General features: G+C 34.8%; 1 protein-coding gene across 1 annotated transcript; it reads left to right on the top strand.

Moving 5' to 3' along the window:
- The first annotated feature begins 3882 nt into the window (after nt 1-3882).
- Nucleotides 3883-15323, top strand: LOC128867686 (serine proteinase stubble). Its single transcript, XM_054109127.1, has 6 exons — nt 3883-4109; nt 4474-4883; nt 5014-5387; nt 10566-10711; nt 10771-10878; nt 15125-15323. The coding sequence occupies exons 1-6, from the start codon at nt 4028-4030 to the stop codon at nt 15304-15306; spliced, it is 1302 nt and encodes a 433-aa protein (XP_053965102.1). The 5' UTR covers nt 3883-4027; the 3' UTR covers nt 15307-15323.
- The last annotated feature ends 700 nt before the right edge of the window (nt 15324-16023 follow it).

Genomic DNA, 16023 nt, shown 5'->3' with positions numbered 1-16023 from the left:
CTTCGAAGGGCTTTTCTGCCACAGACTTCTATGCCACGAATTTTCGTTTGAAAGGTTGTAGAATAACCGCACATTGGTATCGATATTTTAAAGTTCGGCTCATTGATACCTGCACCAGTTATATTTTCCTCGAGCTTTGACACATTTGTGTACCGAATTTCCAAGTCAGATTGAATAATCCCTACATTCAGTCTCAGTATCCATAGCTGACTCCCAGAGCGGCGGATCTAAAATAAATATCTTGAATTGACTAGCGGCTTTTAGACCAGGGCTTATTGCATCACACAATTACACTACATACAGAATTGTTTAAGATTTCTATTGCAATTTCCATGTGTCAGATTTCGTATCCTTCAGTTAGAAATATTGTTAAATAACCTAACCCAACTATTAATTTTTTTACTTTTTTTTTATTTTCGTTACGTATCCCTTTTAGTGCTCTCACAAACCTCATCTACAATTACGTCACGGAAAAGTTAAGCATTTTTTCTCTTTCGCTCGCAAAACCAAGCACCAACTGCTTCACTTGGAATGGATACTGCACCAGTTGTAATTACTCAGCTAATGTTACCCAGCAAAATCACCAGTTCAGTTTTTATACCAACCTCACTTTTATTACCGCTGGGTTTCTCTTCACTGCTTGTTACTGTAACTTATCGGAGCAAAAAAAGAACAAAAACTAAAGCAGATGAGAAGCAACAATGTTGACATAAATCAGTTAACTATAAATAAAAAGATAAGACTGAAAAGCTTTTGTACAAAAGATGGATGTAAAAATCTGGAGCAAAGTATGAGTTTTTTTATGTTTTTGCTTAAGTTTCGCTGCTAGAGCGACAATAGCGACAACAAAAGCAATACCAGTTGTTTTAACTTGTCAAGTCGGTAAGCAGCTGAGGGCAGCGACACATTTTCTCAAAGAATAACAACAAAGCTATAAATAAGTGTGTGCATGAGAATGTGTGCATGAATGCTTGTTTGTGTTTATACAAGGCAAGCGAGGCTTTACGCGGCAGTAACAGCAACAAAAACTAAATTAATATTTGTATGTTGGTGACAGGTGGATGCGGCGGCAAAATTTTGTCATGCTTTCATTGTCGCAAGCAATGTGCGAAATTTTGATGATTAGAGTAAGACATAATGCGAATTCTCTTTTTGTTTTTTTTTTGTGTGTGTTTGTGCACATAACGCTGATTTATTGCAAGGGCGTCATAATCCAAAAAACCAAAAATTTTGAGAAAAATGGATTAAAAGTTTTCAATTTGCTTTGCCTTCCTAAGTAAAAATAACTAAAACCTGCATCTGATGAAATACTGTTAAAAGATATGAACATTAATTTTTTGCCCAACACAAAAGAAGAACTTTTGGCAAGTTGTGCACACTAACCTAAAAACAATGTATTTTGGGTTTCGACACTCTTACAGTAAATGCGCGATATGGAGTGATTGAAGTATTTTGGGCGTTATTGTCAATAAAAAGTAATCCCTAATTAATATATTAAAAATTGTACAATAATAATTAAGAAAAAAAAAATTATTATTTTGATATTGGCTTAATCAGTTTCATATTAATTTAATGTTGACAATTTTGATATAGAATTTTTTAATGTAAAATATCTTTGGTTCCTTTTAAAATGTTTGTAATTGTTTTTTTTTTGTTGTCATAATTTTTATGATAAAATATGTATATGTATGTATGCACTTAAAAAAAGAAAATTATTATGAAAGATGTGTATGTACACATACATATACTTAAAAACACTTTTTCACAAAAAATTGTATATTTTTGTTAAACATTTTTTTAAAAAATTTTCAGAAAAATTTCAGATTTGTTTCTTATTTTTTGCGTTTTCATTAATAATTGAAGCTATGGTCAATTTCACAAACAATTTTTTTTTTTCAATTTCATTATGGGAAAAAACTTTTATTTTTTGGTTAAACATTTTTTGAAAAAATTCAGATTTGTTTCTTAATTTTTTTTTTTATTTTAATTTTGGAAAAAAAGAATTTTTTTGTTAAACAATTTTCCAAAAAATTTAAGACTTGTTTATTTTTTTCATTAATAGGGAAGGCTATGCGGAATTAAAAACCATTATATATTTAAAAAAAATGTATTTACTTATTTGTTTTTTTTTTAATTTTAATTAAGGAAAATATTTTTGTGTTTATTTTTTGTTAATCAGTTTTTTTTTCAATTCAGATTTGTTTCTTATTTCATTAACAGTGGAATAGCTATGCTCAACTTTAAAGAAAAAATTGATTTTTAATTTTTTTTATTTTAATACATATTGGGAAAAATATTTCTTATATTTTTAGTTAATAATTTTTTGAAAAATTTTCTGTTTTGTTTCTTAATTTCCCAATTGAGCAGTTCATAAACACTCAAACCGAACGCTCATACGAGAGTTTGAGCCTACGTATGGCCACTCGAAGCAATTTCCCATCGCAAGTAATGGTTTGGGCCGCAGTGACCGCTGATGGACGCTCTCCAATCGTATTTATAGAAATGTATTAATTTTTTTTTACTTTTATAATAAAAAAAATTTCAGATTTGTTCATTTTGTTTCTTTTTTTTCATTAAAAGCGGAGGTTATTCGCAATTAAAAAAAAAAACTTATTTATTTAAAAATATGTACTTATTTTTTTAAGTTTCATTTGGGAATATATTTTTTATATTTTTTGCTAATAATTTTTTGAAAAAAGTCAGATTTGTTTTTAATTTCATGAATAGCTGAAGCTACGCTCAATTTCAAAGAAAAAAGGTATTTATGTTTTTTGTAATTTTAATATTGGGACAAATATGTTTAAATAAATTTTTTTTGTTAATCATTTTTTGAAAAATTGTCTGTCTTGTTTTTTAATTTTTGTTTATTTTTAATGTTGTAAAAGAAATATTTTTTTTTTTTTGAAAAAATTTCAGATTTGTTTATTTTTTTCAGTAAAAGGCTGTGCTCCATAAAAATAAAATTATTTATTTCAAAAAAATGAGTTTTTTTATTTTTAATTTGAGAAAATATTTTTTATATTTTTTCTTACTCACTTTTTCAAAAAAAAAATCAGAAATCTTTCTTATTCTTTTGCATTAAATCTGAAGCTATGCTCAAATTCAGTTTTTTTTTCTTATTATTTGGTTTTTATCTGTATTTTGTTTTTTAATTACAATTTTGGAAAATATTTTTTGGTTAAATTTTTTCTGCTCCATTTCAAAGAAAACATATTTTTTTTTTTTAATTTTAACATTTTTTTAAAAAAATTCCTATTTGTTTCTGTTTTTTTTTTATTAAGTGCTGAGGCTAAGCTCAAATTTCAGTTTTGTTTCTCTTTTTGTTTTTAATTTTAGCTTTAAGAAAAAAATTAATATTTTTGTTAAAATTTTGTTTAAGAAATTTCAGATTAGTTCCTTTTTATCATTTATAGCTGATGGTATGCTAAATAAAAACAAAACGTTTTTTTTTTGTTTTTTAAATTTGGAAAAATATTTATTGTTCTTTTTTATTTTTGTTTTGTTAAAATTTCTCTTGTTTAATTTCCTATTTGTTTCTAATATTTTATCATTAATAGCTTTGGCTACGCTGAATAATTCCTGAAAGTTTCCTAGCAAAATTCCCGTAACATTTCGATTTACATTCAAATGCTTACAAAGAAAGCTGTTTGCTCTCACTACTTCCCCACTTCCTTTGCATTTATTACTCTGTATAATACACCTAAGCCCCTCTCTTTAGCTTGCTTTTCTCTATTTTCTATACATCCCTCATTATTTACTTTGCTGCCTTGTCAAACACTCTAGCCTATTCATGTTTGTTTAATATTAATTATGTTTTTGTTCTTGTGGTTGTTGTTTTGTTTTGTTTTTGCAGATCATTCTTGTAATTGCTTTTGCTGGCGCCATCAATCAGCCTGAACATGTCATAGACTATTAATCCAAACTATTTATGTATGCACATCGCGTATGTTAATGTGTTTATAACGCATACACACGCACACACACACGCTTAAATGCGCACACATGCGAGCGCAATCGCCAACACGCCATGCACCTATGGAATTTATGGTGGCTGCTCATCATCGGCCACTGCTGGAATCTCTTCAAAATAGCCGTTTTAGTTGATGCGAGTAAGTGAGTTGATTGTAAGTTTAATGATTGTGCCGAAAAGGGGGAAAAAATGAAAAATTGTAGGCCCTCTTATTTGAAAAAGAGTCGTAAGTTCTAAATATTTCTTTTAATTTTTTTTATTCTCTAAAAACCATAGAAGTTTAGGAAATACTACCATAGAGAATAGTTGAGTCTTCGTGTTCATTTGGGCCATCGTATGCAGGGAGCAAATATTTTTAGAAAATATACCGCAAGAATTCGCGCTAATTTCTTATTTGAGCGAAATATTTAAAGACAATTTTGTGAACACTTTTTCCGTGTCATTTTAGCAACTTTTACTATAACCCATCTGTGCTCATTCAACTGACCTTGAACATTTTCCAGGCATACTAAACACCATCTTGGGCGTACCCAGTGAGTGCATGCACCAGAGCAGCGTGTGGCCGTGCAAATTGTCGTTTTCCTGTTGGCTGCAAGGCGGCCGTCATGCCAAGGGTTGTGGCAGCAACAAGTGGCTATTTTCATGCTGCATCGGTGGCAGTGGCGGTGGCAGCTTCAATGCCAACATTGCCGCATCCAACCATGCCGCCGGCCCAGCAGCTATGCCGTATGGAGCCTTATACGGGGACGCGAATTCAGCGCCAGTTGCCAACTTAGTTGGCAACGCAATCAACGAATATAAGCGACTGACAGCCAGTGGTTTTGGTGGCGGCGGCGTTAGTGGCGGTGGTGGTGGCGTGCTACCCAAACGCGTAATGCTGAAGCGACGCAACGAGAATGATGTTTTCGCAAAGGTTGGTAAAGTAGCGCCAAAGCGTTGATATAACAAAAAAAAAACCAAAAAACACTTATATTAATTTTTCTTTGCTAATTTTTTCATCATCTTTTCTACGCCCATTCTTCGTTTGCTTTGCATTGTTTCAGTCTGAGTGCGGTTTGCCGCGCGCCACACAACGCACGCTCCAAAAGCGCATCATTGGTGGCCGAACAGCGAATTTCGCCGAATATCCTTGGCAGGCGCATATACGCATAGCGGAATTCCAGTGTGGCGGTGTGTTGGTGTCGCAGAATATTGTCGCTACAGCGGCGCATTGCATACAACAGGCGCGCCTGCAGGATATATCAGTCTACCTGGGCGAATTGGATACACAGAACCTGGGGCATATACACGAACCACTGCCGGTGGAAAAGCACAACGTCATACAGAAGATTGTGCATCCGCGTTTTCAGTTGCGCATGACACAGCCGGATCGTTTCGATGTGGCGCTACTCAAGCTAGCCAAGCCGACGAGGTTTAGGTAGGAAAAAAATGTACATTTAAAAATAAAATGGTTTGCTTCACGCCAAAGGTAAGCAGATAAGCATAAGAAGATTTCATACGATGCTCCTGCAGAGAATTGTAGGACCTAAAAAAATAATTCGATATGAAATCATATTTTAACACTTAAGCAACGTAGGAATGATTTCAATATCTCTTATTTTTTATTTTATTTTTTTGTTAATTTTATTTTTTTTTATTTATTTCAAGCAGTAAAGCAAATATAATTTCAGACCTACTATCACTGTATTGTGAAAATATATATTGTACATAATTCAATTAAATTTTTTTGCTGATATATTAAATTTGTTTATCTCTACATACACTGCGTTAAATAAGTATAGGACTAAGACTTATTGAAAAGTTTTGAAAATTTATTTGTTTCCTATTTCAGGTTAATAAGTTTTTTGTTAAGGGGGGAGCCTGGTTTATGAGGTCTAAAAATTGCATCTCTTTGCGATTTCTTTTTTAAGGCAAAAGTTAATTTAGCACTGCAAAGTTTTTTCTATCTTTTCATGAACATTTAAAAACTATAAAAAAATTTTGTACTGGTTAAAATAAGTTGAAAAAAATTTTTAACATAGAAATTAGTAGAGCGCGGCAACGCTGGAGTTTCCAACTGGCGTACAAGATACAGCTCGTAATTATTATCTAAAGCAAAAAATTCAAATGGATTTCTAATTATCATGATTTTTTATTCTAGATGAACTAAGAAAACTGAGAGAAATTCCAAAATTTCAACCTTTTTGGAGGTTTTAAAGAAAAAAATGCCTTTTTATAAAAAAAAAATTCACTTCAACTTGGTATAAAAATCTTGAAAAAATTCTATCTATTTTGTTCGTTCAAATAGAAAAGAATTTATACTGAAGGGAACAAGCTATGATTCATTTCAAAAGGTTCATTAGTTTTTTTTTCATTCATGTACGCCAATTCAAAGAAATCATAAAAATGAAAAGTCGAGAAAAGAAGATAAAGTTTGTACTATAGTTGTCCGGTAACGCTCGCCTATCTTTGGCTTTGTATCTACGGAAGTATTGAGAATTAGGCTCTGCAACTTTGTGTAAATATTCTGAAATATATTAGGAATCGCTTAAAACGAAAAAAAAAAAATGATTTTTTTGACCTTATAAACCAGGCTCCTCCCTTAAAACATTATTATTATTAGAAGACCATTACGCACTGCGACCAGAGCTGATCTATTGTGAAAGGCCTATTTTTGTAACCCTAGAGTTTTAGGCTTTTTAAAAATTTTAGCACAGTTTTAGGTTTGTTGTTCCAAATATTGCATGGAGATACTACGATACCACCAAGGTGATGAAGTCTCTGTCTGCCCAACGCAGAACATTCACAAAGCACATGTTCTGAGCTTTCTATGCCCATATCGCAAAAGCGGCAGGCATTGGTCTCAGATAGACCAGTATTATTTACATGATACCTCAGGCTGCAGTGACCTGTACGATATCCCGTTAAAAGACGCAGATCTACTCTGTTTAGTGAGAGAAGTTTGTCAGATATTCCTTTTTGGGACTTAGAAATAGTTTGGCTTGACTCTGACCGGCACAGTTTAGCCAATGTGCAGCAAATTTTCTTTCTTCCCATTTCCTAAGGAACTCATTAATGTGGCCTTTTGTGAGTCCACAGAAAGGCTCAGGTCCAGTAAGTTGCATATTTGCTCTTTGTTTTGCAAGGCCATCAGCCATTTCATTTCTCTCATGTCCTTCATGTCCCGAAATCCAGCCTATTGTTACTATGTTGAGGTTTCCTAACGTTTTGATAAGGTTTAGGCAATCATTAACCAATTTAGAGCTTTTAGAGCCACTTGGCTATCTGAAAGTAAGTAGATTGTAGAGTACCTTCACTTCACTTTCAAACTTCTTTCGAATTCTTTAAATATATTTTTAATAGGTAAATGAACTCAAACTTAAATTATGTAAACCATTTCAATTTACTCTACTCTTCAATTTCAAAGACATAAGTAAACATATGGCACACACCAAATACATTTTTTTTGTCATATGATACCTTACTCCAAAGCAAAACTATAGCTTACTGTGAAGTAAGCTTGCCTAAGCAAAATTTAAGTCAACCTAAGCAAAATTTTATTGTATAGCATTTTTATGAATTTACAATTTTGTTATTGATTTTTACTTGTAACAATGTTTGGTTGTAATTATATATTTTATTGATGACAAGGCAAAAAGAAAGTATAAAATAAAGCCATTCTATCAGAAGGCGGGCAATTCAGTCTTAGCCTGGTAGTTGGAAGGCAGTCATTTGCCCTAACTAAATAAAAAGAAATCTTTTATTTAAAAGGAACCTTGAGTCGGCAGGTTTGCTCTAAAGCTCTTCCCGGATAGTAAAGACTTCTCGTGGTGAACCTTTAGTCGGCAGGTTTGCTCTAAAGTTCTTCCCTGAAGAAAAGTACTTTTCAAGATGTGAATACCTCTCACTTTCCTGCTAAGGCATTCTCTCACACATATTTCAATAGCATGTATTTCTGCCTGGAATATCGTTGGGTAGAGTCCCATCGGAATCGATTTTTTGAATTTAGGCCCATTGATTCCTGCCCCTGTTCTGCCATTTTCCAATTTGGACCCATCAGTAAACCATAGCTGGGAGCCAGGTTTGAAAGTGATAGAATTAGTTCTCCAGTCTGTGCGTTCATTAATTATAACTTGGAAGTTCCTAAAGAGTATGGTTTTGGGTGATAGTATATCTTCCCTCTGAAAAATGGGACTATGTACGAAGTCTTCTAAGATCTTTAAATGTCCTTTCATATCCCCACTTTTAAGTTCAGATATACCGTTTAATCTTAAGGCACTCGAGCGACCTTCCCTTTCAATCAATATTGGAAGCGGTGGTATGTTCAGGAGCATAGTTGTGAAAACATAGTTGATTGCCCCATAAAACCCATATGAATCCATATTTTCAAACTTTGAGTAAACTAAGAAAAATCAACAAATTTTCATAAAAATAATCGTAATTTCTAAAAGAATTCCAGCAATGCAGTTTTATAGTCCATTTTGGAAGTGACTCGCATTTGCTTTTTGTTTTCTTCCATGTGAAAAATTTTGATAAAAATAATCAGAAAATAATCGAAATATATAGAAAATTTTTTAAAGACCATTGAATTTTGCTAGGAGTGCAAATTTGAACTGACTCAAAAATCGCATTGATTTTTGATAATTTTTTTCACTGGCAGTATTGAGTTTTTTCTTCTATATAAAAAAATATTCATATAAGTAACAGAATTTTCTAGAAAAATTGCAGCCATGCAGTTTTATAGTCCATTGAATTTTGGTAAAAGTGCAAATTTGAAGTGACTCAAAAATCGCATTAATTTTTCACAATTTTTTTCGCTGACGATGTCGAGTGATTTCTTCTATATAAAAAATGTCGTGCATATGAAAACCATGCACAAACCCAAAAGCCGATAGCAAAAAAAAATTTAAATTTTGTGTTGCGCAACTAAGTTCTCGCTGTTTTTTTTTTTTTTTTTTTTTTTGATGAAAATACAACTTTATTCTGAAAAAATGGTTACAAGTGAATTATTGAAAGTATTGCCCGTCGCTGGCTACTACTTTTCCCCATCTTTCTGGTAGATCTCGTATGCCGTCGCGGTAAAACTATTCATCTTTTGAGGCTATCCACGGATCAAGCCATTTTTTGATGTCTTCATATGAATGGAACTGCTGTGCCATCGATCAAAACAGGTGATAATCGGACGGCGCAGCATCTGGAGAATATGGCGGGTGGGGTAGGATTTCCTATTTCGGTGTTTCTAGGTAGGTTTTAATTGGTTTAGCAATGTGAGGCCGAGCGTTGTCATGCTGAAGAATCACTTTTTCATGACTCTCCGCGAATTGCGGCCGCTTCTCGTGCAGTGCTCGGCTCAATCGCGTCAATTGAAGTCGATACAGATCCCCAGTGATGGTTTCGCTCGGTTTTAACAGTTCATAATAAATAACACTAACTTAGTCCAACCAAATACATATCATATCCTTCGCAGCGTGAATATTCGGCCGAGGCGACAACGTAGAAGCATGACCGGGCAGTCCCCATGAGTTTATTTTCTTTGGATTGCTGTAATGAATCCATTTTTCATCACCCGTCACGATGCGATGAAGAAAACTCTTCCATTTTTTGCCGCTGGAGCAGTTGTTCACAAGCGAAAACACGACGTTACGACGTACAACATCCCTTGGTTTTAACTCATAAGGAACCCAAGTCTCCTGTTTCTAAATCATCCCCAAAGCATGCAATCGCTTGGAAATGGATTGACGGGTAACTCCTAATATTGAAGCAAGCTCTTCTTGCGTTTGACACGGATCCTCATTGAGCAATGCCTCCAATTCAGCGTCTTCGAAGGTGTTTGGCCTTCCTTCACGCGGACGGTCGTCAACATTAAAATCACCGTCTTTGAAGCGACAGAACCGGAACCAATCTCGGCCCGTTGTTTCACTTAAAGCAGCATCTCCATAAACTTTTTGTAGGTGTCGATGCACTTCAGCCGCCGTTTTTTTTTGTTTTCAAATGAAAGAGGAAAATCAACACTTCCCGCAAATGACGATTATTCGGCACAAAATCAGACTTTTTCACAAAACCAAAAGTATATGACACCAAAACAAAATTACTAATTTGTCGAAGCAGTTTGTTTGCTATATGTCTAAGCTTGGTTTATGACGTTTAGGTTATGTTAGAATCGACTGGCACACACTGCTGGCGGCATCTATTGACAAACAGCGGGAACTTAGTTGCGCACCAATACTTATAACAATTCCCAAAAATTTTCACGATTTGGGAGCAACTCGAAACTTACGCTTTATTTTCACTTTTGGAATAAATTCTATGGGCTACAAAACTGCATACCCAAAATTTTTCCAAAAGTTCTCATTAAAAGCGTGAAGTTTAGAAGCGAATCTGTTGATTTTACTTTCAATTTGCACAAATCCGCAAACTTCGGTTTACATGGTTTTTATAAGAGAGTGCACCATGTTTTAATACAAAATTATCAAAATATAAAAAAAATTATTAAAATATAAAAAATTATTCAAATTAGATACGAAAGAATCAAAAAGGTGTCAAAACTTGTCAATGAGTCTTATGAGTTCTATGCTTATTTAACAAAGTATAATTGCAATTCTTTTATTTATTCCAGTGAACACATTTTGCCCATTTGCTTGCCACTATTTCCCATCACATTGATTGGACGCAAGGGTCTAATCGCTGGTTGGGGCAAGACCGAGGCGAGCATGGGCCATGCGGGCACCAATATGTTGCAAGTGGCCACAGTACCAATCATAAGTATGCTACCTTCAAGCAACGCCAAACGACCGAAACGTATATTTTTCTTCATTTTTCAGCTTCCTTCGACTGCGTACGCTGGCACGAAAGCAAACGCATCAATGTGGAACTCTATGGCGAAATGTTTTGTGCGGGACACTCAGATGGGCATCAGGATGCATGTTTGGGTAAGGAGTTGTCGGTAGTGTTGTTCTAATATGCACATATATTGGTGAGAAATTTCCGTTCGCTGAGGGCAATCGATGTGTAGCTTAATGGGCAAAAAGAAATTCAATTAAATTTTTTCGGTAGACGGCTGTAGTGATCGATATCTCGTAAAGTATTGATATATAAAAATTCAAAGTTTATGCTCGTTGTTAAGGTGACATTTGAGTGTAGTGATTCACCGAAAATTATGGGAGCTTGGTTGGAAAGTTTTAATGCATTCACCATAAAGTGCAAACATGGAACCAAGCGATTAGCATCTTTTTCTCTGCAAAACTTCTCTTGCAAAACTTTCCGAGTGATACAAATTTGAAACCAAGAAAAGATTCTGAATATCGATCACTACAGTTTTTCGCCAATAAGGACCAAGACTTCTATTAGAGAGGTATTATGAAGCTATCCTTAAACTGGCAACAAATCATACAACAAAACGGTGCATATTTTATCCAAATCGGATAATCCCAAATATCTTAAATTTTACGGAAAAAGCAAAGGATTTCTTGGTCTTCCAACAATATTTTCAAAATAAAGGGTGATCAATTCAGAGATATCAGATTTTAAATTGAAATAAAACAAGAAATACTCAAATTAATTGGGCCTTATTTATTACTTTTGTGTAGAACCATTCTTAGCATATATTTTTTACGTTATATACCTATGAAATGAGACTTTGTTTTTCAATTTCAAACGTTTATTAACAAAAAATGATTACAAATTTAATCTTAAAAATAATAGCCATCGCTAGCGATACATTTTTCCCATCTCTCAGGCAATTTGTGGATGCGGCGCCAAGAAAATTAGCCGTCTTTGGCCGCAAACCAATCATCGATCCATTTTTTGGCTTCTTCGTGAGAATTGAAGCGCTGCTCGGAAAATGCGTGGCCCGTCGATGCAAACAAATGATAATCGGAAGGCGCCAAGTCTACTCACCGGACTGCACCAGCGGCTCCCAATCGTACGTCTCCACCAATTCCAGGGTCGCTCTTGTTCGATGTGGCGATGCATTGTGCATTGTCAGTTCATGCGGCACCCATCTTCCGTCCTTTAAAATCATGCCCATGTCTTTCAAACGTTTAGAAATGGTTTTTTGGGTTACTCCCAACTGCTCTGCCATCATTTCTTACGTTTGACCATCATCTTCATCCAACAATGCTTGCAATTCGGCGTCCCCAAACTTTTTCGGTGGCCGGCCACGGTCCTCGTTCTCCACGCTAAAATCACCACTTCGGAATTTTTCAAACCACCTGAAGCACTGTGCTCTACTTAGAGCATGTACACCATAAGCTTCTATACGCATTTGATGAGCTGGAGAAGCGTTTTTCTTCAATTAATAACAGAAAATCAACGATGTCCGCAAATAGTAGTTCGAAAGCACGAAATACGACATTTTTAAGAGTGACAAAAATGCATTGTTGTATTAAACGTAACAAACAATGAACTGAATATTGTTGACAGATGACAGACAAAAAAAACAAGACATTTGGGAATGGTTAAAAATACTCCTAGCGACATCTATGGACTAATAGCTGAAAGTCTCATTTCATAGGTATATACCGTAAACCTCAAATTCGGCGTAATTCGTCCATCCGTAAATACCAATTTTGAATGGCTCGATGAAGGACTTCGGTCGGTATCTCGTGAATAACTTTAGTAATGTTAGCATGCAATGCTTTAATCGAAGCTGATTTATCCACAAAGCATTGAGATTTTGCATACCCCCACAAAAAGAAGCCCAAAGATGTGATTTCACACGATCTTGGTGCCCAGTCCACTGGTTCGTGACAAGAGGCAAATTGATCACAGAAGCGAGGACGCTATAAGTCCATTGCTTCAGAGGCTGGAGGGCAAGTAGCGCCACCTGCCGTCTTGTCACGGCTTCAATTTCCGGCATCAAAAAGTCATTTATCATGGCGCGATAGCTTTCACCGCACACTGTTACATTGGCGCCAGTCTCGTCTTTGAAGAAATATAAGCCGATGATTTCTCCAGGCCATAGGCCGCAGCAAACGGTTTTTTTTCAATGGATGTAATAAATATTCTTGAATGGCTTCGGGTTGCTCTTCAGACCAAATACGGCAATTGTGCTTATTGACGTAGCCACTAAGGGGTTATATACAGTTGGAAGACCGAAAAAAGCGAATTTTCCAGAATTTTTGCTACGAAAACTTTTAAATTTATTCTAAATCCTTAAATCTAAAAATTTGTACACATCTTATGTTATCTTTTAACTGTAGTTAAAGACTTAGTAGTAGTAAAAATATTTCGTTGGAAAGGAGCTACAGCTGATCTCCGGGAGCTCCTCTCAAAAAAGACGTTTTGCGATGACGACACTATCTCTGAACTGGATCCTCTGAAATTAAAAAAACCAAACAGATTTCGTTAAAATAATGTTGAAGAATGCGTCTAGTAATTAATTGAAGAAATAAGCAAAATAGATTTTGTTGACAAACTGGCGGTTATTAAAAAAAAAATCGATTCTTGACCAAAATTTCGGGCTTAAATTATTTATAAAAAAAAAAAAAATTTATCGGTGAGAAAAAATCTTGGACTAATTACTAAGAAATATATTTAGAAGCTCGTGATAAAATTTGAGACGAATCGGTTTAGGCGTTTTCGAGTAATGTTGGTCACCAACTTTGAAACAATGCGCAGCCGCTCCGGCCTTATTAAAGGTGGTTAAGTTTCAAAGGCCGGTGTTGATTTTCAATAAAATGTTTTTAGAAAATTATTATTCTTTCTCTTTATTATGATAATATCCGTATGACTCAATTACGTATAGAACAAAGTATCATCCAAATGGCCGCCGCGGCCTCGGCGGCACACCTCCATCCGATGGTCCAAATTTTCGATGACGCTGCGGCATAATTGAGCTTGTATGCTGTTAATGTGCGGAATTATCTCATCCTTTAGCTCTTGAATTGTTGCTGGCTTATCGACGTACATCTTTTCTTTCAAATAACCACAAAGAAAAACGTCCAACGGTGTCAAATCGCATGACCTTGACGGCCAATTGACAACGCCGCGTCGTGAGATTATTCGGCCATCAAATTTTTCGTGCAAAAGAACCATTTTTTCGTTAGCTGTGTGACAAGTGGCACCGTCCTGTTGAAACCACATATCGTCCACATCGATATCTTCTAATTCGGGCCATAAAAATTTCGTTATCATCTCACGATAGCGAACACTATTCACAGTAACTGCCTGACCGGCCTCATTTTGGAAAAAAAGGGCCAATGATGCCGCCGGCCCATAAACCGCACCAAAGAGTCACTCTTTGTGGGTGCATTGGTTTTTCGGCAATTACTCTTAGATTATCATTCGTCCAAATGCGGAAATTCTGCTTATTAACGAATCCACTGAGGTGAAAACGTCTTTGAAAATTTGCGAGTAACTGCGAAAATATTCACCAGAACGACATTAAATTTGCTGTGTGTATTCTTAAACATATAATATGTACTTAAAAAAAAATTAAAAAAAAATCGTTTTATTGAAAATTCTAACTGTATATAACCGCTTAAGCCAAAAATGGGCCTCATTGCTGAACACCATAAGTTGGCCCCATGAACACTTTTCACAGAGCCTCGTTTTTCGTAATACAATTATACGATTTGTAAACATTGTTGAGGCGTGTAAACCTTTCCATGATAAAATGGAATTTTTTTGGTTAAAAGTTTTGAAAGAAAAACAATTTTTTCTCCAATATTTTTTTTACTCTTATATACTCTTTTGCTGAAACAAAAAATAAAAAATAAAAAATTTAATATTAAAAAGAATCGAAGAAATTGCTCTTAAAACACTCACTGCCATCATTGTCAACATGGAAAAATCTCAAAATAATTTTTTTCCCAATTTTTTTTTTTTCATTTCACACCTTTTTATACTCTAGCCGGAAAATTAAGCAAATTTTATAAAATTAACGAGAATATCCAAAATACTTAGATTACTTGACACTAAATCACGCTACTTCTTTACCCCATATGCCTCACTTATACCCTAGAATGTTAATGCCATTCTCTGCTTATACCCTGAAAAAATATATAATATGTTGCTTAATTCACCAGCAACCCAAGAACACTCTGTTGCCATCAATCGCATTCAACATTCAGCATTCCGTGCGTTGCCTACTTCTAGGCACTTCCACTAACTTGCGTTAACCAACTTTATGCGACTATTTTATGTGCGCGCTCGTTTTGCTCTTTCTCTTTGCAGGCGATTCTGGTGGGCCGTTGATTGTAAAGGAACGCGGCCACTTCATTTTAGTTGGCATCACCAGCGCCGGCTTCGGCTGCGGCGTCGATCATCAGCCGGGCATCTATCACAACATACAAACGACTGCCAAATGGATACAGGAGATGATTGTGCGGCATGCACCGACAAATGTTTTCCAATAATTTAGATCGCTTTTGCTGTTTTAAGAGCGCAGTCCTCGTTAAGGAAATAATTGCAAAAACAAAATGTATTAGTAGAAAAATTATTATTAATATATATTAAATTAATATTATTATAATTTTCTTTTCAAAATTTTAGTCAACACTTAGCTTAGATTATAGAATTATTGTTAGCTATATTTTAATTAGATATTAAATCACTTTTCAAACCTTCATCACATAAGGTAATTACTTTCATAATTAATTGTTTGCTTAAACAATATTTAAAAAAAAAATATTTTATAACTGAGATTTTAAATATAATTTTTTTAACATTAACTGTTGCACTTGGATTATTTTGGAGTCGCTTGAGCCGTTTTTCTTCGCCTATCATCATTTTCTCGATTATTTCTTCAGGTGAAAATACACCAATAGCTCGTTTCAGAGCTGTTCTCTGTATGCTCCACCTCTCGCATTTAAAGGAGGTGTGCTCCGCATCATCATACTCAGTATCTCCATATTTGCAGTTTGGTAGGCTCACTTTTCCCATTGGCCACAAATACTTGCGAAAGGACCCATGTCCGCACAAAAACTGTGTGAGGTAATAGTTAACCTCACTGTGCTTTCTTTCTACCCACTTTTTTGGATCGGCTATTAGTCTATTAATCTCGCTGTTCGTACCGTTCAGAGTTCCATCTTGCCTGTCAAAGTGTGAGGGTTAGAATTCTAACATCGAAGATT

Source organism: Anastrepha ludens, chromosome 6, assembly GCF_028408465.1.
Source record: "Anastrepha ludens isolate Willacy chromosome 6, idAnaLude1.1, whole genome shotgun sequence".
Lineage (NCBI taxonomy): Eukaryota > Metazoa > Arthropoda > Insecta > Diptera > Tephritidae > Anastrepha > Anastrepha ludens.
This window is presented reverse-complemented; position numbering and strand designations above follow the sequence as displayed.